Consider the following 26,178-nt stretch of genomic DNA (forward strand, 5'->3'; position numbering starts at 1 on the left):
GCAAGAAAGTGAAAAGGGAAAGTGAAGTCGCTCAGTTGTGTCCCACCCTCAGCGACCCCATGGACTGCAGCCTTCCAGGCTCCTCTGTCCATGGAATTTTCCAGGCAAGAGTACTGGAGTGGGGTGCCATTGCTAGTGATCATTAATCACATATCTACCTTCACCTTCCCCAGCAATCTTTGTATAATCACTTAACAATAGAAAGTGACTGTGCTCTGCATCCCCATCCCCTTACTCCAGAGAACTACCAAATGCCATGAGACTAGGCCTCTTTGACAAATGTAAGAAATATCCAAAATGGTTTAATTTTTTTTAAAAAAAGCTGCATTCACCTATTTTGCATTACACATTGGTGAGGAAGCAGGTATGGCAACACCAGAAGTGGAGTCCTATAGAAGATCACTTATAGGTAATCAAAACTTGTATTTTAAGAAGGAGCAGTTAGTCTGGCTTAATCATGGACTTACAGTAGCAATTTCTTTTGTAGACAACCAGTCTAAGATTTCTATCTCCTGAAGTCACTTTGGCTGTTTCTGTCACTCTAGAGAATAAGAATCACCTTCTCATTACCTATACCACTCCTCCTCAGTTAAGAAATATTTAAGAATGCAAAAACTCAGTGCATTTTAAAATTTCTAATCATATTTTTACAAGTTAGAGATAGTACCTGATCAAGTTTTCTGTTCAGTAGAATAAAAAGAAGCAAGGAGAGGAACATACACTGCAGTGACTTCCTCAAGTTTAAATGAAATTAATTAACTAAATCTTTAAATAAATTCCAGATTAGCAGGTGGTGCATCCTTTCTCTCACTTTCTTCAATACACAGTTGGACATCAACAGAGAAAAACACTCACAACCACTTGTTGTCATTGTTCAGTTGCTAAGTTGTGTCCAACTCTCTGTGACCCCATGAACTACAGCACGCCAGGCTTCCCTCTCCTTTACTATCTCCCTGAGTTTGCCCAAACTCATGTCCATTGAGTCAGTGATGCCATCCAACCATCTCATCCTCTGTCGACCCCTCCTCTTGCCCTCAATCTGTCCCAGCATCAGGGTCTTTTCCAATGAGTCGGCTCTTTGCATTAGGTGGGCAAAGTACTGGAGCTTCAGCTTCAGCACCAGTCATTCCAATGAATATTTAGGGTTGATTTCCTTTAGGATTGACTGGTTTGATTTCTTTGCTATCCAAGGGACTCTCGAGAGTCTTCTCCAGCATCACAGTTCAAAAGCATCCATTCTGCAGTGCTCAGTCTTCTATATCATTCAACTTTCACATTCATGCACAACTACTGGAAAAACCATAGCTTTGACTATATGGACCTCTGTCAGGAAAGTGATGTCTGTGCTTTTTAATACACTATCTAGATTTGTTATAACTTTCCTTTCAAAGAGCAAGGAAATTTAATTTTGTGGCTGCAGTCACTGTCCACATTGATTGTGGACATCATTAGAGAAATACATTCACAACCACTTAATTCTGTTATAAAAATATGGAGTTTATCTTTCCATTACAAATACCTCAGGAGTAAGATTCATATTTCCTTATTTCCCCTGTCAAAACCCAAGAGTAGGATAATATGTTATACCTACCATACTTCCTGGAAACTGACAGCTGATCAAAGGCAGTATCTTTCCCATCTATTAATCTTATTTTCTTCCCATCTTACATTTTCCTTACTGTACTTCACCAAATGCTAACTGTAGAACTAACTGCTCCCAGGTTGGAACAGAACCTAAGATGACTTTTGCTAGTTAATATTAACTTTTCTTTAAATACTGTCCCACAGTTTTTTTGTTTGCTTAATCAAAACATGGGTAAATTTCAGACATCACACAAATGCATATACCATGAAGAAAATTTTCCAGTAACTCCAGAACTCCAGCTAATTAATTTCTAACAAAAGGTCTGTAAAAACCCATGTTAATCCAGAGATTTAAACCAGTGACAGTTAGGGCTTCGTGCATTCAATTTTGAAATCATAAAATAGGGGGGAAAGACTCCTTCAGAAAAGAGTGAGTTGCCTTGTATTTAAATCATTAAAAAGTTTCCCAAAGAAGTACTCTCTAAACTACTTTGTTTTTGAAAACAAAGCACTGTTTGCAGAACTGTCCTATGACCTGGTTTTGCACACTACCCCAAACAAAAGAGCAAGAGAGACAAAGAAATTCAATACACCTTATATTGTACATAGTGAAGAACACTGTAAACACTTCAAAGACTCTACAGTTTTGTGGGTAAGGTCTTCGGATTTGGGATAAAATTTTCAGTGAAAGTAGTATTGTATAGAGCAGGAATCAGTAAACTTTTTCTGTAAAGGGCCAGACAGACGATATTATGGGGTTTGAGGCCATACGGTTTCTGTCACAGCTACTCAGCTTTGCCATAGTAGCAGCCATAGACAATCTGTAACTAACGGGCATGCCTGTGTTCCAATAAAACTTTATAAAACAGGTGGTTATTTGGCCCTTTGCTGACTCCTGATATACAGCACCACATACAAAATTAAAATATTTCTGTATTTCAACTTAGATGAAAGTGATCATATGTTTGTGGTAATGACAGTAGGTACCTTACCTCAACCATCTGTTGTCTTACCTTAACTGTCACAGGTGAATGAGAAAATGCAGAGGCAGATCTAATACAAAAAACATTATCGCAAAGGGTTTGCAGTGCTTTAGGAGTGGCTTGAATAGAGCCTAGGTCCTGAAGCTTTAACATGCACCATAACTATAATGAGGGCTGACTAAAAACTAAAAAAGTTTCTGATTCAATGAGACCTGATAACGTGCATTTCTAAACCACTGGTGATGCAGATGACCTAGCGACCACACTTTGAAAATTACTAGAGAAAAAGTGGCCCAGAGTAAACAGTACAGGCATGCTGAACTCAAGAAAATCCACACTATACCCTATTTGGATATTCAGAGGTCTTCTGATGAACTGGCTCCACCCTCCCTGCCCTGCCTGCCCCCAAAAGCAGCACTATGGTAGCTGATAACTGCTAAACTGCCATGAACAACAATTTAGTTTCAGTGAAACACTGCCATCTGCCACACTGATTTAATATTAATTTCATTTTTAACTGTTTTATAGTTTTATGTCTATTGATAAAGCCATTTGATTTCACAATGGTGTAAAATCTCTTAAGTATAAAGAACAGTACAAAATTAACTGAAGATAACACCAAGATCTGTGAAAAAATTTTTTCCGTTAAAAAGGCTTCGGTAACATTATTTAAAGCTGACAATTGTTAGTTGATTCTGCATACGAACCTGTCATGGCTGAATTATTTTATAGAAAATAAGATAAGCAATTTACACATTTCTAGCCTTCTGCTCTCATCAATAAAGTAATCTGGATTATATGTAACTCAAAAGATAGCCATTGTCTTACCAAAATCTCTGAATAGACTACTGGAAAGGAAAATAACACAGGGGTCTCACCATTGCTGCTGGTTTTTGCATTCTTTGCTAGCTGTGCCCGAGTAGCAGCAATCAAACTGTCATGGGCCAACTCCTGAACCCGGAGGAACCAGGGAATGCTACTGTCTGTGCTCTCACTGGAGAGGAAATCATTCCCTGAATCCTCTGCCTCATCTTGTACAAATACCAAGTGTTCGGCTGAAGAGCCCAGACCTGGAAGAAACAAGAGGATATATGCAAGTTAACCATCAAGTAATCCCTTTGATTGACCCTGGCTCAGAAACTCTCCATGTCCTGAATCAGCTATTCCAGACTTTCACGTCTCACCTTAAGCTTCTGTTCTCATCCAAGATTAGGTTATCAACTCTCTACTCCCAGCTGAGAGACTAGTCTTTATCTTACCTCCTCCTGTTTCAGAGGCAAAGTATGTTTCCTAGCAACCCAGCTAACCCTTACCTCTAGGATCCAATCCTATCTTTTAGTTATCTCCTCTCCACCTTCAAACCCATTCCTCCTTAGTGGCCACCTTACAGCTTCCCTTTCAGCCTTTCAATCTGTCTAAGCTCAAACCTCTCCCACATTTTTCTCTTTTTATAGAAAATCTCAAGTACGACTGTAAATATCACCTTCTCACCTATTCCTTCAAAGTCATGTTTCTTGAAGTTTCTTAACTTCTAACTTATGTATCTACTTTCTCACCTGCTGTCCACTCCCCACCTTTTAACTCTAGGTTCCATCTCTCCTACCTCAGTAACAACTGCTCTTGTTAAGTTCACCAGACATACACTTCCCAGTCCTCATCTCCCTGGCCCAATTTGTAGTATTTGGTATGATTTACAGAAGAAAAGATACTAAATGTGGCTTCCCCCACATCATTCTCATTCAGTTTTCTTGATCTCTCTCTCTACTGGCTCCTTCTCATTCTTCTATCACTCCCTTAAAATTTTTTTCAGGGTTCAGATGTACCCTCATTTCTGTTTATGCTCCAGACTACTCCTGAATCAAAGAATTCATGCTTTGTTTCATATACCTCCCAAATGCTGGTAAGCACTAAAAACTACTTATTTCACACCACACCTCTCTAGAACTCTGGATTCCTATTTCTAACTCTCGTCCTAAGTGTTCCTCTGAAATCTCAACATCAACAGGCAAAAATCATTCTCCCCCGTTCCTATTCTTGTGTGCACCATCTAGCTAAACATACCACTTAACTCCCCCAAACAAGAAAATGTTAAGTCATCTCAGAGTCTGCCTTTTTCCTCTATATGTTCAACTGATCACCAAACACCAATTCTCCAAAATAATAATAACAACTTCTTTCCATTTTAAGTATGACTAATTATTCCTCCCCACCCTCCCACCCCGCCCCCAAGTTTTTCTCTTAAGCATGAGTACAGGTCAGAAGAAAATGAAGAATACCTGCTCTTGTTAGGTTAAGAAGAATAAAAGAAGTGCTATCACTTGGCTGTAGATCTTGCAACAAGCTAGGGGACTCTGGAGTGGACAAAAACTCTGGAGACTTCTGTACAGTCTGAGCCCTCGTCTCTTCTCCGTCTGGACCCACATTCACCTGAAGGCTTCTCAACACAGCCGAGGAAGGAACCTCCTTGGAGGAGTTCGTATGACTTGGAGTATCATCTACTAAAGGGAAAATACCACAGCTTTATGTAGTAGCTATCTCCAAGGAGTTCACCATTTTGATACACAGTACCTACCACCCTTGTAACATCACTTAGAAACTAACACCCTTACAGGAGCAGATAGAATTTTCATTTTATGAATGTAAAATCTGCCTGAGAAAAGAAGAGAGTGTGAAAGGCAGCTAAAGCTCTAAAGGACATCAATCAAAATGTGAGGGGCAGACTCCTCTGGCGGTTGGCAGTAACTAATAAAAAACCATCCACATCTGGACATTATAGACCTTTGTCTTTTTGAGGCAAAGTAAATATTAACTCAAGAATAGGATTTAAATTTAAAACTGTTTTTCTTGGGAAAAGCTGTCACTTTTTAATTTTTATAACATGTATTTGAGAGGTCTGGTGAGTCATTAAGGGAAAAATCACAGCCCACAACAAAATTGAAACTATAGAATCATCAACATGTTTCATGAGGGTTCTGGATTTATCCCAGATGTAAAGAAATAATTCAGAAGACTTGCTTTTAGAGCTTTATTCTAGGGGAGGGGATGAATTTCCAAAGATTCTAATTGCAACATAATGTGGAATTACACTACTGTGCTAAAGCATCCAATGTTTTCAGGGGTTTCATTCATCCTCATAGAATGCAGGTTACATTTTTCTCTTTTTTGAAGGAGATAACCGATGAGATTACAGGAATAACGTAGAAGCCTAGGCACAGCACTGCCATTGTAAAGCCTAATGAAGTTGCACAGCAAAGTAAATGAACTTAATGCCACTGAATTGGTTAAATGGTAAGTTTTATTCTATATATATTTTACCACACACAGAGAAAAAGCCTGTTCTTAAATACAGTTCATAGCAGCACTGTTTGTCATAATATGATGCTGGAAAATAGCTATATATTCATCAACAGTGGCATGGATCAATAAGTTGTGGTATACTCATAGAACAGTATACAGCAATGAAACCAAACAAACCACAGCTATGCACAAGGATGAATCTCACAAATATAGAGTAAAAGAAGAAAGGTACAAGATACATTCATATGATTCCACTCATTTAAAGTCCACTTGACTTAGCAAGGAAAGTATTATTTTGGGATGCAATGAATTCTTTATTTTCTGGAATGAGACTTGGGGGATTAAACTTAGAAAGTAAAGTGAAGTGAAAGTCGCTCAGTCATGTCCAACTCTGCGACCCGACGGATTATTCAGTCCATGGGATTCTCTAGGTCAGAATACTGGAGTGGGTAGCCTTTCCCTTCTCCAGGACTTAGAAAACAAAAAATTAATTGTTAAAAAATTGAGGACAGTGGTGAAATATGGAAGAACAGAGGTTTTCTTTATCAAGGAGAAACCCATGGAAGGCCTGAAACCTGACAATGTTCTCCTTCTTGACTGGGTGGTGGATATCTCCTTCCTTAATAACTCTTCAAAATGTATATCCATATAGTTTTGTGCTTTTCTGTGTCTAGCACATATCCCAACTAAAAATATGTAGGTTATATATCCACACATATTTAGGAGGGAGGAATGAGGTTAGCGAGGTATGTACAGATATGTTTGTGTTTCTAATAATATGTTTCATGAGCTAGGAGGTGAGTACTTGGGTTTTCCTTTGCTATTATCTATATCTAGCTGTCTAAAATATTTTAAATCAAAGTTAAAACTAAAAGAAGGTAATGTAGAAAAGAATATGGATGCTCTTGTTTCTGTTTTCACTTCATTATTGTTAAAAAATATTTATCCAATAAATTAAAATTAGGAGAGAAAATTTAGGGGGAAATCCTCATGAAGAGCAACACTTATTAGCACATTGAAATTTTCACATATTGAAAATCCACAAGGATTTGGAAAGACTACCAACATACCAGTAGAAAAATGGGAGTTGAGAGACAGAAGATGTGGGAAAGATAGGAGCTAGATAGAAACACTGTAAATCAACAGTGGTTGAAATGCCCTTAAGTCATTTCAAAAATCAGAGAGGGAAAAAAAAAAAAAAACCCAGAGAGAAAAGAACACCACTAGAGGACAGTAACCAAAAGATTTTATAACAAATAAGTTGTCATAACAGATGACCCTCACCTGATTTAACATTAATATTCCAAATTTTAAGTATTTCAATTTCCAGAAAGTAAAGAATTCACTGCATCCAAAAATAATACTTTCCTCGCTGGTAGTCAAGTGATGGGATCTCCTTCTTTTCATACAAAGCTAATCTCACTACCCATGCTCAGCATTCTACTACTTCCTCCTACCTCTCCTGGAGCCTCCTTATCAATTACCCACTCTTTCTGTTCATGGCTTCTCTAATGGGCTCTTTCCCCTTAACACAAAACCACCCTCTAATATTTCAAATCTTAAAAGTTAACTTTTTAATCTACTTTATGTCCTTCTCTTTTTCCTTCCCATAGCAAGATAACTTTTAGAAAGTATACTTCCTCAACTAGACTCATCCTTGCAGTGATATCTTAACCTGCTACAGCCTGGCTTTCCATTCCCTCTCCAAGGAACATGTCCTGCCTATGGCAATAATGACTTCACCGATCCTATGGCACTGGTGGTGGTTTAGTCCGACTCTTGCGACCCCATGGACTGTAGCCTGCCAGGCTCCTCTGTCCATGTAATTCTCCAGGCAAGAATATTGGAGTGGGTTGCCATTTCCTTCTCCAGGGTATGTTCCCGACCCAGGAATTGAAACCGGGTCTTCTGCACTACAGGCAGACTCTTTACCAATGGAGCTATGAGGGAAGCCTATCTTATTGGGATGGTCCCTATATCACTAGCCTCTTAGAAGCATTTGTCAACTTGACCATTCCCTTGGGTTCTATGCCTGCACTTCACGCCAGTATTCCTCCTATTGCTCTAGCCTCTCTTTATGCCCTCCTCCACAGGCTCTCCTGCCTCACCCTGTACCTTGAATAGGTACCTTAAGTTCCATGCGGTTCTGTCTTGACCTCCTTTTCTTCTCACTCTCACTCTATGGGTGTTCATATCTGTTCTTATGACTTAAACTATCGGTGCAGGTAATTGACAGTCCAGTGGTTAGGACACCATGCTCTCAATGCTGAGGACCCAGGTTCAATTCCTGGTTGGGGAACTAAGATACCACAGGCTGCACTGCACAGCCAAAAAATTAAACAAATAAACTACCAATGCACTTATGACTCCTGTGGTTGCCTTTCGCCATGACTCCTCTAATTTTTATAGTTTCCATAGTTTACAGTCAGTTATAAAGTCAGTTATCCCATTCCACCAGTACCACAGAGCAGGCTAAGTTCTTTTAAGTCTTGTTTATCTTATCTTTGATGGCACTAATTTTTACCTGGTAACATTAGCCGACTGCATTCTGAGGCTTCAGTCACTGGAAGTAGGGACAAGCAAGTAATGTCTTTAGCTTCTGATTCTACTAACCCCTGTCCTAGGGGGATGGACGTATTCTGAACAAACTGTACCAGGAGCTGGAGGGGAAGGTGGGGATGTGGAGACAACAAATAATACAGGTTGTCAGAAATATATCTAAACTTCTGAATTTACCAAAAGGAGACTATGTATTGATAATTAAGTCTTGATTGCTCACTACTATCCACCTTATTCATACAAAAATCAGATTAACTACAAAATATGTTATTTTTATCAAATGTTCTATTCTAGACAAAAATTGAATGATATGGAAAGTAATAACCTTTCACAAAACAGAGAAATGATAAAAATAATTGTAATTATAAATGGTGGCTATTACAAAAGCAACTACAACAATGTGTATGCTTACAATATACCTTATAAAGCACTTTTCTGTGTATTGGCTCTTTTAATCCTCACTGAACTCAGTAAAACTGCATGTATTTTAAAGGTAATAAATCAAGATGAAGACACTAAGTCACTAGTCCAAGGTCACATTCATACTTAGGTAACATGATTCCAAATTTAGCTATCTTTCTACTAAACAACACAAATATTCTAAAATTAGAATGAGAAAAATGAATAAAAATTGTTTAAATCCCTTAATCACATTAAAAAAGAAAACTTATTAATATATACAATTATATAATCAATATAATTATATTTATACAAAATTAATTAACATGGTTTGTGGTAGTAAAGATTTACATATCTGTACAAACATATGCCATATAAAAAATAAATTTTATCATTATATTATCTAAATATATAATAATTTATACTTATTTAAATAACAAATGTGAAAGTGAAAGCGTCCCAGCCATGTCCAACTCTTTGCGACCCCATGGACAATACAGTCCATGGAATTCTCCACGCCAGAATACTGGAGTGGGTAGCCTTTCCCTTCTCCAGGGGATCTTCCCAACCCAGGGATCAAACCCAAGTCTTCCACATTGCAGGCGGATTCTTTACCAGCTGAACCACAAGGGAAGCCCCAAAACTAACAAATATAAAAAGTCATAAAAGGTAAGAACTGAAGTTTTAAATTTTTGAGAAAGTAATTAGTAACAGAAAAATAACAAACTAGTATTTATAACCAAAACCATATGACCTACAAAACTTAAAATATTTACTACCTGGCCCATTACAGAAAACGTTTGCTGACTCTTGAACTAAGAACAAACTCTCTAACACAGCCCACCAAAAGAGAAAGAAACCAGTTGTCTGGGCTCACCTCTGGTTTGGATTCTAACTCATCTGATAACATTGATTCAGCTTCCAAATTCTGTAGCTGTTCAGGGGACAGGTTAAAATCTTAATTCAGAGTCAATGACACCTTCCTGTTGTGCTCGTACTCCTCTAGGAAGTGATATGCTTTTCCTGTAAGATGCTGTGCTGGCTGGGTAAGCAATGTCGCCTAAAAAAGGAAAAACAAGAGAGAGAGACTTCAGAGCAGCAGGAAAATGTAGCTAAAAAAACAAAGCCACTTCTTTATATACCCCCAAATCACAACAGCAAGTAAAGAATTCAGCCCCAAACACTTGTTTTAAAATAGAACAAGCCCAACATGTATCAAAACCCATAAAAAGTCATACTTCGACGTAGAATTTCTACTAAGAATCTATTCTAAGAACACAGAGAACAGACTTGTGGTTGCCAAGGGGGAAGTAGGTAGGGGAGAAATGGATTGGGATTAGCAGATGCAAATGATTATATATAGAATGGATAAACAACAAGGTCCTACTGTATAGCACAAAACTATTTTCAATATCCTGTAATAAACCACAGTGGAAAAGAATATGAACACATGTGTTCATATATATACATATATATATACACACACATATATGTGTGTATATATATATATAAAACGAGTCATTATGCTGTACAGCAGAAACACAACACTGTAAATCAACTATACTTTAATAAAATAAATTTTAAAATAAAAAATAAGCAAAGGTTTCAAATATGGAAAAAGCTGTATGCCCAAAGAATTTCACCTTATCATCTGTGATAATAAATAACACTATAAGCAACATATAAATACACATATATATTCATTTAAGTAATGGCTGAATATGGTATGACACTGTCACTTAAACATAGTTATCAAAACAAAGCAACAACAAAAAATGTTAATGACATTAAATTACAAAAACAAAATACAAAATGATACATTTGCTGTCATTAAGACCAGTTACGACATGCACAGGAAAAAGTAAAAGGAAATTCATACAGCCATGATAGTCGCTGTACTGGGTGGGTGGTGGTAGGCTGGTGTAACATTTTTCTTAATTTCTCAATTTTGTATAAAAGATTGTTATACAGTCAAAATTTGAACAGTGTTTCCAAAAAAACAGAACTCTTGGGACCCTCATGAAGCTGTTTCCCCCACTTAAATTCCTACTTTCTTCATGACTATCTTCAGTGTTCTGTTTGGATTTCTTTTTCATTTTTTGTGTATATTTATCTATTATAGATTTTTGGTGTGCGATTACCATGAGGTTTGTTTTGTTTTCATTTTGCTTTCTCTAGTTGTAGCACGTGGCTTAGCTGTCATGGCTTGTGGGATCTCAGTTCTTGGACCAGTGATCAAACCTGCATCCTCTGCTTTGGAAGGCAGATTCTCAACCAACTGACCACCAAGAAAGTCCCTACCATGAGGTTTTGGTATAGTAGTCTCTCTCTCTCTCTCCACACACACACACACAGACACACACACACACAGACACACACACACACACGATTCCGTTATCTTAATTTCAAATGCATTTTAGATATCCTGCATTTTTACTCTCCTCCTCTCACGATTACTGGTTTTGATATCATATTTTTACTTCTAATTGTTTTGTGTACCCCTTAACTGCTTATTGTGGATACGGATAATTTCTTTTTTAACTTCCCTACTAGTCTGTGTGTAGATGATTTCCTACCATTACTGGATGTTTGCCTTTACGAGTGAGCTTTCGTATTTCGTAATTTTCTTTTTTCTAGTTGTGGCTCTTTCTTTTCCACCTAGAGAAGTTTCTTTAGCGTTTGGTGTAGCCTGGTTCGGTGGTGATGAATCACGTTAGCTTTTGCTTGCCTATAAAGTTTGATTTCTCCATCAAATCTGAACAAGAACCTTGCTGGGTAGAGGATTCTCATTTGCAGTTTCTTCCTTTTATTCACTTAATATGTATCATGCCACTCCCTTCTGGTCATCAGAGTTTCTACTGAAAAATCAGCTGATAAAATTGTGGGAGTTCCTTCGTATGTTATTTGTTGCTTAGCCCTTGCTTTTAATATTTTGTTTACCTTTACTTTTTGTCATTTTGATTACTATGTGTCTTGGCATCTTCCTCCTTGGGTTAATCCTGTATGAGACTCTTTGCACTTCCTGGACTTGGGTGACTGCTTCCTTTCCCATTAGGAAGTTTTCAGCTATTATCTCTTCAGGTATTTTCTCAGGCCCTTTCTCTCTTCTCCTTCTGGGACCCCTATAATGGGAATGTTAGTGTCAGATGTTGTCCCAAAGGTCTCTTAAAACTAGCCTCATTTTTTTTTTTCATTCTTTTTTCCTGTTCTGCAGCAGTGATTTCCACCACTCTTTCTTCCAGCTCCCTGATCCATCCCGCCTCATTTATTCTGCTACAGATTTCCTTCTAGTGTAATTTTCATTTCAGTTGTCTTCTACAACTCTGTCTGGCTGGTCTTTATATTTTCTAACTCTGTTAAAAACTTCTTGTAACTTCTCACTCTGTGCATCTATTCTTTCCCTGAGGTCTTCCACTATCTTTACAGTCATTACTCTAAACTCTTTCTTGGGCAGACTGCTTCCTTTTTCCGCTTCACTTAGTTGATGTTTGGGGGTTTCATCTTGTTCCTCTGTTTGGAACATAATTTTTGCCATCTCATTTTGTCTAAATTTCTGTTTGAATTTTTGTGTATGTGGTAGGCCACTTGGAAAAGTGGCCCTTTGCAGGGGATGTCCTCTGTGTCCCAGCAGTACTCTCTCCTCTTGTCACCCGAGGGCCAGCACCCATCTGGTCCCAGAGCAGGTTCTGGTAAGTATTTGCAGACTCAGTTCCACAGACTGCGGGGTTGTAGTTTTCTTGCTTCTGGTGTCACCCTGCTTATTTAACTTATATGCAGAGTACATCATGAGAAACGCTGGACTGGAAGAAACACAAGCTAGAATCAAGATTGCCGGGAGAAATATCAATAACCTCAGATATGCAGATGATACCATCCTTATGGCAGAAAGTGAAGAGGAACTAAAAACCCTCTTGATGAAAGTGAAAGAGGAGAGCGAAAAAGTTGGCTTAAAGCTCAACATTCAGAAAACGAAGATCATGGCATCTGGTCCCATCACTTCATGGCAAATAGATGGGGAAAGAGTGGAAACAGGGTCAGACTTTATTTTGGGGGGCTCCAAAATCACTGCAGATGGTGATTATGCCATGAAATTAAAAGACGCTTACTCCTTGGAAGAAAAGTTATGAGGAACCTAGATAGCATATTCAAAAGCAGAGACATTACTTTGCCAACTAAGGTCCGTCTAGTCAAGGCTATGGTTTTTCCTGTGGTCATGTATGGATGTGAGAGCTGGACTGTGAAGAAGGCTGAGCACTGAAGAATTGATGCTTTTGAACTGTGGTGTTGGAGAAGACTCTTGAGAGTCCCTTGGACTGCAAGGAGATCCAACCAGTCCATTCTGAAGGAGATCAGCCCTGGGATTTCTTTGGAAGGAATGATGCTAAAGCTGAAACTCCAGTACTTTGGCCACTTCATGGAAAGAATTAACTCATTGGAAAAGACTCTGATGCTGGGAGGGAATAGGGGCAGGAGGAGAAGGGGATGACAGAGGATGAGATGGCTGGATGGCATCACTGACTCAATGGACCTGAGTCTGAGTGAACTCGGGAGTTGGTGATGGACAGGGAGGCCTAGTGTGCTGCGATTCATGGGGTCACAAAGAGTTGGACACGACTGAGAGACTGAACTGAACTGGTGTCTACCTGGTGGGCAGGGCTGAGTCAAGGGGCAAGGTGGCTGTGGGATCAGGAAGTCTTCCTATCTGCTGATACGTGGGCCTGTGTTCCTGCCCTGCTGCTTGGCACGAGGCATCCCAGGACAATAGGCTGTTGGGTGGGGCCAGGTCTTGGTGGTAATGACCCAAGCAAGATGTCAGCTGCCAGCAAGAGTTCACATAGATGAATATGCCCCTATATCTCTGCCAACAGTGTTGACCTCCTCAAGGTCAGCTGCAGTCATTGCCCGCTTCCCAAAGAGACCCTCCAAGACCAACAGGTAGGTCTGGTCCAGGTTCCTAAGAAGTCACTGCTTCTGTCCTAGGTTCTGGTGCATGTGAGACCTTATATGCACCCTCCAAGAGTGGAGTCTCTTGTTTCCCTCAGTCCTGTGGAGCTCCAGAAATGAAGACCCTAATGCTCCAGGTGCTCCCCCTTCAGATGCCAGATCCCCAGGATGGGTAGCCTAACTTGGAGCTCAGAACTCTTACTCCTGTGGGAGAACTTCTGCAACACAGTTATTCTCCAGTTTGTGGGCTGCTGTCCTGGGGAGTATGGGATTTGATTATATCAAGAGTGTGCCTCTCCTATCGTCTTGTGGCTTCTTCCTTGTCTTTGGATGTAAAATATCTTTTTGGTAGGTTCCAGTCTTTTTCACTGATGATTGTTCAGCAGTGAGTTGTGATTTTGGTGTGTTCATGAGAGGGGGTGAACTCAAGGTCCTTCTATTGTGCCATCTTATCTCCCATCCTCTAAATTCTTATTTTCTTAAAACTTAACTTTTCTTTCAGATTTTGGCAAATAAGTCTGCTTTATTTTGTACAATTTTTGCTAAAATTGGGAGCACTGTTATATACAAAGTAAGTATATAGTATAAAATATATCAAGGATGGGAGTTTTCAACACATACCAAGGTAGAATGGAAAGTCAGAACAAGAAAGACTTACTCTACAAAAAAAGGCATTTAGAAGTACGTAAATAAATGTTTATTGCCCTGTTGGTTCAGTCCTCTTCCCATTGCTGGCTTCCAGAAATCCTCATTTTCATCATAAAAAAAACTTATAAAATGTAAATGAAAAGGCTTGCTTTACGTTTATCACATAAAATTAAGTGTCGTAAATCTGACTTTTCCCTTTACATGTTTTTCTCATTTGAACACTATAACTGCTCAATGTAGTTTACCAATCCCTCTTTTCACAGAAGAAGGAACCAAGGTTTAGTACAATTATTTGTCCAAATTATTAAGCTGCAGAGCCAGCATTCCCACCCAGAGCAAGTTAGCAAAAGTAGTAATTAAATCCCTCTAGGTCTGGTCTTGAATCTTCAGGATTTAAGAATTCCTTTTCCCCAATCTCAGATCATTTCCAGAAGCCAAGAAATTATCAAATGTTTGCTTAGGTTATCCTTAGGGTTCCTCCAACTTTAAGATTTTAGGATTGTAAAATCTCTAAGAACCTAGACAACTATTTACTGTCCTTTATATTTGTTAGTTTTCTTAGAAACTGATGGTACTGGCTCCATTTCTAATATCCTTACAAATGAAAAAAATTTTTTAATTAAGCATATGAATATGCATACCAAACAAGGGGAAAAAATCAGATATACTAGATTTTAGACAGTTTTACAAATCTGTTATAATAATTTAGAGAAGGGAGCTGCCACCTCTCTTATAGTTTAAGAGCCATCTCTAGATCACCATTTCTCAAGGGTTCATGATTACCTGTGACATTTCATTTTAGTGTTCTCATTTCAATGATAATTTAAAAAAAATTAACACCTATGCATTTTCTGGAACAAATTAGTATCCATATTATAACTGAGTTCTGTGTTTTTCCAGTAGTCATGTATGAATGTGAGAGCTGGACAATAAAAAAGGCTGAGTGCAGAAGCACTGATGCTTTTGCACTGTGGTGCTAGAGAAGACTCTTGAGAGTCCCTTGAACAGCAAGATCAAACCAGTCAATCCTAAAAGAAATCAATCCTGAATATTCACTGGAAGGACTGATGCTGAAGCTGAAGCTCCAATACTTTGGCCACCTGATGCAGAAAGCCAACTCACTGGAAAAGACCCTGATGTTGGAGAAGATTGAGGGCAGAAGGAGAAGGGGCGACAGGATGAGATGGTTGAATGGCATCACTGACTCAATGGACATGAGTTTGAGTAACTTCCAGGAGCTGGCAATGGACAGGGAAGCCTGGCGTGCTGTAGTCCATGGGGTTGCAAAGAGTTGGACACAGTTGAGCGACTGAACAACAACTGAGTTCTACCATACAATTTGTTGCCCAGTTTGTGGTTTGTATGTTTGCTGTATAAATAAAAGAAAGACAAGTAGGTTGCAATACAACAGGCAGATGACCTCAAAAGAATCTGTACTGGAGCACTCAGTACCTTATCAAGTGTACTGGACGGATCTCATCTTTAACACAGCAACCTGCTATGTACATTGAGCTATTTCTAGTCCCAATTCAAATTACCCATTTAAGAGATTTCAAGCACAAGTCAAATGTTTTTTTACATAACAGCTTCACTGAGAGGTAATTCACATATCATACAATTCACTCCCAGAGTACAACTAATTTTTTTAGTATATTCAGTTATATGACCATAACCATGATCAATTTTACAACAATTTCATCACCCCTCAAAGGAAACCCATTAGTAATCCCTCCCCATTTCCTCCCCAAACTTCCCCTGACCAAGCCTAGGCAACCACTAATCTATTTTTTGTCTCTATGGATTTACCTATTCTGAATATTTCATATAAATGGAATCATACATGTAATCTTTTGTGCTTGGTTGCTTTCACTTAGCATAATGTTTCCAATGTTAACCCGTGTTACAGAATGTATCAGTACTTAATATCTTTTTACATTATTCTACTGGATGGATATATTATATGTTTTATTCATCCATTTTTCAGTTGATGGTCATTTGGGTTGTTTTTCAATTTGGCTATCATCAATAATGTTGCTATGAAGATTCATATGGAAAAATTTTGTGTGAACATGTTTTTATTCTTTTGGGTGTACGTTTAAGAATAGAACTGATAAGATGATACAGTAACTGTGTTTTACCCTCTTGAAGAATTACCAGGCTATCTTCCAAAGTGGCCGCACCACTTTACAATCCCACCAGTAGTGCATGAGGTATCCAATTTCTCCCTATCCTCACTTTTTAAAATTACATCTTTTTAAAGACAGCCATCCTAGTAGGTATGAAGTGGTAATTCATTGCAGTTTTGAGCTGCATAACCTGATGGCTAATAACGTTGAGCATCTTTCCATGTACTTATATGCCATTTGTACATCATTTTTGGAGAAATGCTTATTCAGATCATTGGCCCATTTTTAAATTTAGTTGTCTTTTTATTATTGAGTTGTAAGAATTTTTTACATATTCCAGATACAAGTCTCTTACCAGCTAAAAGATCTGCATCAATTTTTCTTCCATTCTGTGTTATTTTCTTCTGAATAAGGCAACTCTAACTCTAATAAGTTACCAAATAATACCTCACTGAAATTGGCGTCAAGGACTTCTGGTCAGTTTTAGATGAATATGAGATCTGATTATCATAAACTGCTTCACAATGCCTTCACATTATAAACACTACCTTGTATGATATTCTCTACACTGCTATTATTAAAGCTAAAATATAGTCGTAGATTATGTATATTAGTGAATCCAAAGCTAAATCTTTCCACTACTCAGTTCAATATTTAGTTCAGTTTAGTCACTCAGTCGTGTCCGACTCTTTGCAACCCCACGGACTGCAGCACACCAGAACTCCCTGTCCATCACCAACTCCCGGAGCTTACTCAAACTCATGTCCATCGAGTCGGTGATGCCATCCAACCATCTCATCCTCTATCGTCCCCTTCTCCTCCTGTCTTCAATCTTTCCCAGCATCAAGTATTATGCTCAATATTATTTCATTTCAGTAAAACAACATCTCTACTACATAATATGAATTTTAATTTAATTTGGATTTTCTTAGGTTTTACTGTGGTTAACATCTATATACTTACTCATAAGGGCTTCCCTGGTGGCTCAGAGTAAAGAATCCACCTGCCAATGCAGGAGATGCAGTTTCAACCCCTGGGTCGGGAGGATCCCCTGGAGGAAGAAATGGCAACCCATTCCAGTATTCTTGCTTGGGAAATCCCATGGACAGAGGAGCCTGGTGGGCTACAGTCCACGGGATCGCAAAAGTTGGACATGGCTTAGAGACTAAACAACAACTTACAAATAAAAATATAAATCCGTTATAACAATGGACATAACAATGACAACCTAAATTGTACTAAATATCTGGTTCCTACCTACTTAATACATGGCCATCAAGATACATGAGATTGCTTAAGAAAACAATCTTGCTTCAGCATATATATTTTTAAAATTCCACTGACCTTACCATTGCTATTACTGAATTATCTGTAAATTTGTTTTGATTTTATAGTTAAGGGCCATCAGGTTCAATATAGAAGGGACAAGGATTACTTAGCTTTTTGTTTGAATACATTTAGAGTAATTACAATAAAAATAATTTACAAGTGTGAGGTGGGGGGAGTGTCCAATGTTTTTCCTTCAAATGCAATTTACTTGACACTAGAGTGAAAGGCAACTCATTCCAGTATTCTTGCCTGGGGAATCCCATGGACAGAGGAGTCTGGTGGGCTACATTCCATAGGATCACAAAACAGTAAGACACAACAGAAGTGAGTTAGCATGCATGCAGAGTGAAAGGCATAGCTCTCCTCAAAGAGAAGCTATTCTCAAGATAATTATGGGTCTCAGAGGAAATTTCTTCTCAGGATTTCTTATGCTGTTAATTAAGATACGAGATTAGAGATGCAACACCAAGTAGTATCCTGTGATTAAAGGATCACTCAACATCCTCGGAGAAGGAAATGGCAACCCACTCCAGTGTTCTTGCCTGGAGAATCCCAGGGATGGAGGAGCCTGGTGAGCTGCTGTCTATGGGGTCGCACAGAGTCGGACACGACTGAAGCGACTTAGCAGCAGTAGCAGCAACATCCTTTAATGTGGACAATCATTTGTTCATTCTTATTTTCTACCTTTACCTGGTGGACTGGTAAAATCTGTATTCTTATTTCCTTTTGAACAGAAAAATTACTAATTTAGTATCATAAATAATAAAGGAGAAAATGGCACTTAATTGTCAGCAACAAAGGCCAGGCACATCAAATCGTATTTTCCAAAAATCATACATAAAGAATCTTGGCTCTGGATAAAGAGTTTATAACAAAACAAACTGATCTCAGAAACCCAAGGATTGGTCTAATAGTACTTTTCAGACCCTTTTGCCCTCTATCTTGGGTAACAACTAAATTTTACTGCTTCTATGGTTCCCTATGGCCATCAAAGCATACTGCTTAAAGAAAATAATCTTGGTCTGGCACATATTGTATTTTTAGAAGCCCATTCATTGATTCTGCCACTGTTATTATTGAATATATTATCCTATAGTAAGCCTAAGAGTTAAAAAGAATGCAAGCAACACAAACTTTTGCACAAACCAAAGCAAAAAACCTAAGAAGCTCTGAAATGTTCTGGGAACAAGTAGTGAGAGAACTTCTAACAACAGCAAAGTAGATTAAGGACAACAGCAATCTCTATGATCAGGACCATATGGAGAACAACTTTCCCTCTGCTTTTAGCCAAATAAATCCTAGGAACTGAAGTTTGATAAACTGTATTCTTTTTCTACAGTACACTTAACATCATCCAGCAAATTATGCATTAATACTAAGAAGCTAAGTTTAATAAAAAAAAGTTGAGGTGTTTTTAATTAAAAATCCAAGGTGTCTAAAGCAGGAACATAAATTCTGCCTCTGTTTCTCTGGTTGAGACCTGGGCAAACTACTCATCTTCTTGGCCCTAGGAAACTCCTCTGAAATACCCAAATGAAATAGATATACCCTAAGCTTACTTACGTATCAGTTAACAGAAATAATGATAAAATTCTTCAGAAGCAAAGTTTTACATAAATGCTTAAGAAACAAGCAAATCTATCAAATCCTTTCAGTTCAGTTCAGTTGCTCGGTCGTATCCAACTCTTTGAGACCCCATGAATCGCAGCACGTCAGGCCTGCCTGTTCATCACCAACTCCCGGAGTCCACTCGAACTCACGTCCATCAAGTCGGTGATGCCATCCAGCCATCTCATCCTCTGCCGTCCCCTTTTCCTCCTGCTCTCAATCCCTCCCAGCATCACAGTTTTTTCCAATGAGTCAACTCTTCGCGTGAGGTGGCCAAAGTACTGGAGTTTCAGCTTTAGCATCATTCTTTCCAAAGAAATCCCAGGGCTGATCTCCTTCAGAATGGACTGGTTGGATCTTCTTGCAGTCCAAGGGACTCTCAAGAGTCTTCTCCAACACCACAGTTCAAAACCATCAATTCTTCGGCGCTCAGCCTTCTTCACAGTCCAGCTCTCACATCCATACATGACCACTGGAAAAACCATAGCCTTGACTAGACGGACCTTTGTTGGCAAAGTAATGTCTCTGCTTTTGAATATGCTATCTAGGTTGGTCATAACTTTCCTTCCAAGGAGTAAGCGTCTTTAAATTTCATGGCGTAATCACCATCTGCAGTGATTTTGGAGTCCAAAAAAATAAAGTCTGACACTGTTTCCACTCTTTCCCCATCTATTTCCCATGAAGTGATGGGACCAGATGCCACGATCTTCGTTTTCTGAATGTTGAGCTTTAAGCCAACTTTTTCACTCTCCTCTTTCACTTTCATCAAGAGGCTTTTTAGTTCCTCTTCACTTTCTGCCATAAGGGTGGTGTCATCTGCATATCTGAGGTTATTGATATTTCTCCTAACAATCTTGATTCCAGCTTGTGTTTCTTCTAGCCCAGTGTTTCTCATGATGTACTCTGCATATAAGTTAAATAAGCAGGGTGACAATATACAGCCTTGACGTACTCCTTTTCCTATTTGAAACCAGTCTGTTGTTCCATGTCCAATTCTAACTGTTGCTTCCTGACCTGCATACAGATTTCTCAAGAGGCAGGTCAGGTGGTCTGGTATTTCCATCTCTTGAAGAATTTCCCACAGTTTCTTGTGATCCACACAAAGGCTTTGGCATAGTCAATAAAGCAGAAATAGATGTTTTACTGGAACTCTCTTGCTTTTTCCGTGATCCAGCAGATGTTGGCAATTTGATCTCTGGTTCCCTTGGTTTTTCTAAAACCAGCTTGAACATCTGGAAGTTCACAGTTCATGTATTGCTGAAGCCTGGCTTGGAGAATTTTGAGCATTACTTCACTAGCGGGTGAGATGAGTGCAATTGTGCAGTAGTTTGAGCATTCTTTGGCATTGCCTTTCTTTGGGATTAGAATGAAAACTGACCTTTTCCAGTCCTGCGGCCATTGCTGAGTTTTCCAAATTTGCTGGCATATTGAGTGCAGCACTTTCACAGCATCATCTTTCACGATTTGAAATAGCTCAACTGGAATTCCATCACCTCCACTAGCTTTGTTCATAGTGATGCTTCCTAAGGCCCACTTGACTTCACATTCCAGGATGTCTGGCTCTAAGTGAGTGATCACACCATCGTGATTATCTGGGTCTTAAAGATCTTTTCTGTATTGTTCTTCTGTGTATTCTTGCCACCTCTTCTTAATATCTTCTGCTTCTGTTGGGTCCATACCATTTCTGTCCTTTATCGAGCCCATCTTTGCATGAAATGTTCCCTTGGTATCTCTCATTTCCTTGAAAAGATCTCTAGTCTTTCCCATTCTGTTGTTTTCCTCTATTTCTTTGTACTGATCACTGAGGAAGGCTTTCTTATCTCTCCTTGCTATTCTTTGGAACTCTGCATTCAAATGGGAATATCTTTTAAACTTTTCTCCTTTGCTTTTTGCTTCTCTTCTTTTCACAGCTATTTGTAAGGCCTCCTCAGATAGCCATTTTACTTTTTTGCATTTCTTTTCTATGGGGATGTTCTTGATCCCTGTCTCCTATACAATGTCATGAATCTCGATCCATAGTTTACCAAGTACTCTATCAGATCTAGGCCCTTAAATCTATTTCTCACTTCTACTGTATAATCATAAGGGATTTGATTTAGGTCATACCTGAATGGTCTAGCGGTTTCAAACTTCCCTAAACGTCTGCAAAGGAAAATACTACACACTAGGCACCAATCAGCAAAGAAACACAAAATGTCTTTATAATTAACCTGTTTTTGGTCCCACACCTGAGTGAAGAACTCTCATATGCTAGACAGGAATTAGTGGTAACACCATTTCCCAGAGTAGATATGGCCTAAAACCAATGCAGGCTACATGGAGAAATACTGGGAGGGAAAACCAGACCAAAGTAAACTAATCAAGCAATTAGGGAACAGAGCTGATACAGGTCTCCTGCCTCAGTCCTGACTGCCATACAGAAGGGCATGTATTCCAAACGGAAAGATGACCAGGGGCTTTTAATACTCTGCATCATGAAAGAAACAGAACATCATTGTGCCAGCCTCCAAAAAGCAATGTGATTCCACTCTAGAATACAAAGCCCAGAATACCAGTGTTGTTCTTATCCTCCTGAGGGAGGCAGAAAATGCCTTGACCTTAACTCGGTTTGGTAAAGAAGGGTAAGAGGGAGAGAGGATGAGAAAAAACAGAAGAAACTGCAAAACACTGTGCTCCCTCAACTGGTCACTCCTCACAAAAGTTAAAATAAAGCACAAAAGTTCAACGGAGAGGAGTAATCTCTCTCCCCATGTGCCAATCTGCTTCTTAGCTTCCTCCACTTCTACCTGTGGCTGACCACAGATACAGAAGGGAACAATACTCAGTAATACTTAAAAAACAAAAAATTCTACTAATGCTAATGAATTACAAAGACCAAAGTTTAAAGTTTATAAAAGAGCAGTTGAAGTTTTGGTATAAAATGGTAAAGAAACAGAAAAATCAAGTAACTTTTTAATATCATATCTAGTATAAGATATAGCATGAGAGTTAATTAAATGTTAATGATAAAGTGGTAATGAGAACTGATCAAAGACATCAAGAACACAGAACGGTGAAGCCAGAATGAATTTCAGAAACTGTAACGTTTTCATCCTGGGCCTTCCTTCTTCTCTTCCTGGGATGTTCTGGGATGCCCCATTCCTATGGCCCTGATTTTTATTCCAGTCACCTCCCCATTTCTCTGCAATCCTTCAGAGACAAATTTAAAGCCAATGATCTTCATGCTGCCAAATTTAATGGATACTTTACTGTTTTCATCTTACTTAAACTTTGCAAAGGACAACTATTATTTTTGATTGTTCCACATTCATTGCCCCTATTTAGGTGACAGAATCCACATTTTGTTTGGGGATCTACCCCTCCCTCACTGTATACATTCTTGGTGGGACTGTAGAATAAGGTGTTCTTTCCTATCTTAATCAACTATTGGGCAGTCAACTGATTTGTTCATCAAATACTTTAACTTAGAACATGAACTCTAAAAGAAGTAACTAACTAAAAGGTGAAAACTGCTATAGCAACCTGTTCATTCCAGTACTGCAATCATCAGTCTTCCCCTGGGGATGCTCAGATTTCTGTCCTTTTCAAAGCCAGGGCCTTCAGCATTTCCTTTGATCCTGTGAGCTGCCCACATCCTTGTTATAAATTCCTCTTCTCCTCAAGTAAATTGGTCACTTGTAATCAGAGTCAGAACTGATATTTTCCCTTAGAAGCATTGCCTCCTTCCACAAACACTTTACTTACTCTCTTTTGCCTCTAAGATTCTCATCTTAATCCGACCTCATTGGCCACTCCTCCAGTCTTCTCTGATAACTCCTATATTCTTCCTCCACTCACCTTCTAAATACTAATGTTCCTCAGGAGTTTGCAGGCCCTCTTCTCTTACTACATTATATTCTCTTCCTAGTGTGAACACATGGCTTTAAATGACATGGTCTCCAAAATTTTAACCTATAGCCTAGATATCTCCTCTGAGCTACAAACTTGTACATATAATTGCTTATTTGACATCTCTACCTGATGTTATAATATCTCAAATTTAACATATTCAAAATGAATTCTCTCCCAACCCTGTTTCCCACTGTCCTCTGCCAGCCCCTCTGACCACAACCCTCGCCACTCAAGGGAAGGCCATCATTCACCCCATTTAGAAGTTACTTTTATAACTTCTTTCCTTTGCTCCCAGTATGCAGTCCAGCTACAAGTCTGGACTTGAGTCTATCTCTAACCCACCTACTTCTACTGCCTCTACTCTACTCCAGGCCAACTCTTGCCTTAAAGTAGCGTTACTGCCTCCTAACTGGTCTCCCTGCTTCTATTCTTTGCCTCCCTTCATTCTGTTCTCTTCGCATCATTCAATATCATCTTAAACTATGAATTTTCACATTTTCTTCATGTGGCTTCCCAATATATCTGGAAAAAGTCCAAAATCCTTATCCATGTCTATAAGGACCTACGTGATCCATTCCTGCCTCTCCAAAGACATTCCAGAGTTGTTCTCTAGTACTTACTCACCAAGCTCCACCAAATGCCTCTCCCTTAGTTCCTTGAACACATTTAGCTCTTTCCTACGCTAGTGATTTGCACGTGTCATTTCCTCTACCCAGGAATGCTTTCTCTTCTATTGGTTAGCTGTTTTTTCATTCTTCAGGGCTGTTCAGCCATCAACTCACATAAAAAGGTTATGTATGCCTGATCACTTTATCCCAGGAAGGTTCCCCATAACCCCAGTTTTACTTTCTATCCATCCCTACTGTCTCCATTACAGCACCCATCACAATTTCTAATTCCTTTGTTTTTACATAGTATTCACTTTTTGTCTAGCTGTCATAAAAAAGGGCAAGCTTGTTTACAAATTGTAAGCTCCATAAACAAGGACAAGAACTAGTCTGTCTTGTTCACTACTTTATCTCCTAGCACCCAGAACCCATCATCTGGTGCCTGGCAGAGTACTGTATGTAATTCATAAGGAATTTAAGTCTCCAAGAGTCATTTCTGATACTATGAAGCTCTAAGACTGTCTTTTCTATGAGCTTTCAGGGCTTTTACGCAAGCTTCTCTGTAAGCAGCTAGTAGGCACTAAATAAACATTTGCATATTAAATGAACGACACCACAAATGATAACCAAATTTTTGTCTCTATTACTAACCTCTCTCTGAACTCCAAACTATTTCTAACTGCTTGCTAGGTATCCCCAAGTGGATGTTTATCTCAATTTTAACAATGTCCAAAATCCAGACTGTCATCTTCCCCACCAAACTTGTTCTTCTTCCCGTATTATCCATTTCAGTTATCGCCCAATTTTCCTCCCACTCAGCCACAAACTCTAGGTCTTGAACAATCTCTCTCATCCTCCAAATCTAAATAATCCCAGTGGTTCTGATTCCTCCAAATTTATTCCTACCAAAATGCACTGTTTAGGTTTTTCATTATCTTTCAACTCCAACATGAAAACAAGCTTCTAACTGGCCACCTTGCCCTTAAAATTCCCCTTTCCAATCCATCTTTTATGCAGCCACTCGAGTTATCTTTCCAAAACACAGAGTTTATGTCACTTCCCTTGCCCAAAGTTCAGTGCCTCAGAATTAATAGTCAAATCCCTAAGCATGGCATTTTAAATATTGAACAGTATGTCCTCAAATACACTTTCAGTTAAAGCATCCACTATACTCCTCAATGAATCCTTTTCTCCAGTACACACTGAACTGGCTACTAAATGAACACTCCAACCTATTTCAGTGTTCAAGATCTTTCCCTTGGGATAGTTCTTCAGTAATAAGACCCTCCAGTAATAAATGCTGCAATCCAGCTGTGATCTTTGAAATCCTTTCCTGTCCTCAAAATCTAACTCATATGCCATCCTCCATGAAGACTCATCTTTTCCCTCCAGTCAAAACAAATCTATCCTTCCCTGGTGTTCTCACAACACAGTTTAACCTCTCTTTAACAATTATCTCACCCTGCTTTGGGAGTTAGTTGTCTTCCAGCATGTTTTTCTCACTAGTTTAAGGTTCACTGAATTTATTCATCCTCCCACTAACTCAGCACGGTGCTTGCACAAACTAAGCATTTAGGAAATATTTGCTGAATGAATAGGTAACCTTCATTTACAGGGGGTGTGGGTAGGGATGTCAAAGCTAAAGATTAAGTAATTTGCAGAAAACGAGACCTTTACTTAGACGCAAAATTTTAAAGACTAGAACCTAAATCTTTTGAGCTTAGTTGACCTATCTCATACGAAGACGGTGGAATTTTTCACTCCCTAACAATAACAAAATGCCCCTGGTTTTATTTTAAAATATTTCTTTCATCCTCTTTACAAATATGCTACGTCGACCCTTGGGTCAAAATGAGGAGGAAGTACAAATTCTTAACTTCCAAGTTAATAATATTTAACTTTCAAATGAATCCTAAGTGCATTTCAGAGTCTCATGAGCAAGGAGGATAAACTTTAATAAACTAATTGAATTCTTTTCTCCGAAGAGACTTCAGAGGATAAATACAACCAGCGAAACGAATACAGGCGGTAAGCACTCACAGCCCCACACCCTCGCCTTCAAATGACACGCGAAGGAGAAACCGGCGGCCCAGCCCCTCCGAGTCGGCAGTCTTTCTTCTTCTAGTCCCAGAAAGTGGACATATGGAAGAAGAGAGTAGATCTGGGGCTGAAATATCCAGGGCAGAGTCGCCCTGGCATCAT

The 26,178-nt window shown here is 38.9% G+C and overlaps 1 protein-coding gene across 5 annotated transcripts in view; it reads right to left on the bottom strand.

The window, feature by feature from the left end:
* ZNF410 (zinc finger protein 410) overlaps positions 1 to 26,178 on the bottom strand; it is a 43,002-nt gene that overhangs the window by 16,192 nt on the left and 632 nt on the right. For 2 of the 5 annotated variants that reach the window (XM_018053986.1, XM_018053984.1), the window contains exons 2-5: positions 9,700 to 9,882; positions 8,389 to 8,524; positions 4,844 to 5,062; positions 3,446 to 3,637 (exon numbers count right to left, since the gene is read on the bottom strand). In XM_018053986.1, the coding sequence (XP_017909475.1) occupies positions 3,446 to 3,637; positions 4,844 to 5,062; positions 8,389 to 8,524; positions 9,700 to 9,732 (580 nt within the window). In that variant the 5' untranslated portion in view covers positions 9,733 to 9,882. Of the gene's footprint in view, positions 1 to 3,445; positions 3,638 to 4,843; positions 5,066 to 8,388; positions 8,525 to 9,699; positions 9,883 to 17,503; positions 17,520 to 26,178 lie in introns of those variants that run through there. The other 3 variants (XM_018053985.1, XM_018053983.1, XM_005686060.3) reach the window with 2 other exon arrangements.

The sequence above is a fragment of the Capra hircus genome, chromosome 10 (genome assembly GCF_001704415.2).
Source record: "Capra hircus breed San Clemente chromosome 10, ASM170441v1, whole genome shotgun sequence".
NCBI classification, from domain to species: Eukaryota; Metazoa; Chordata; class Mammalia; order Artiodactyla; family Bovidae; genus Capra; species Capra hircus.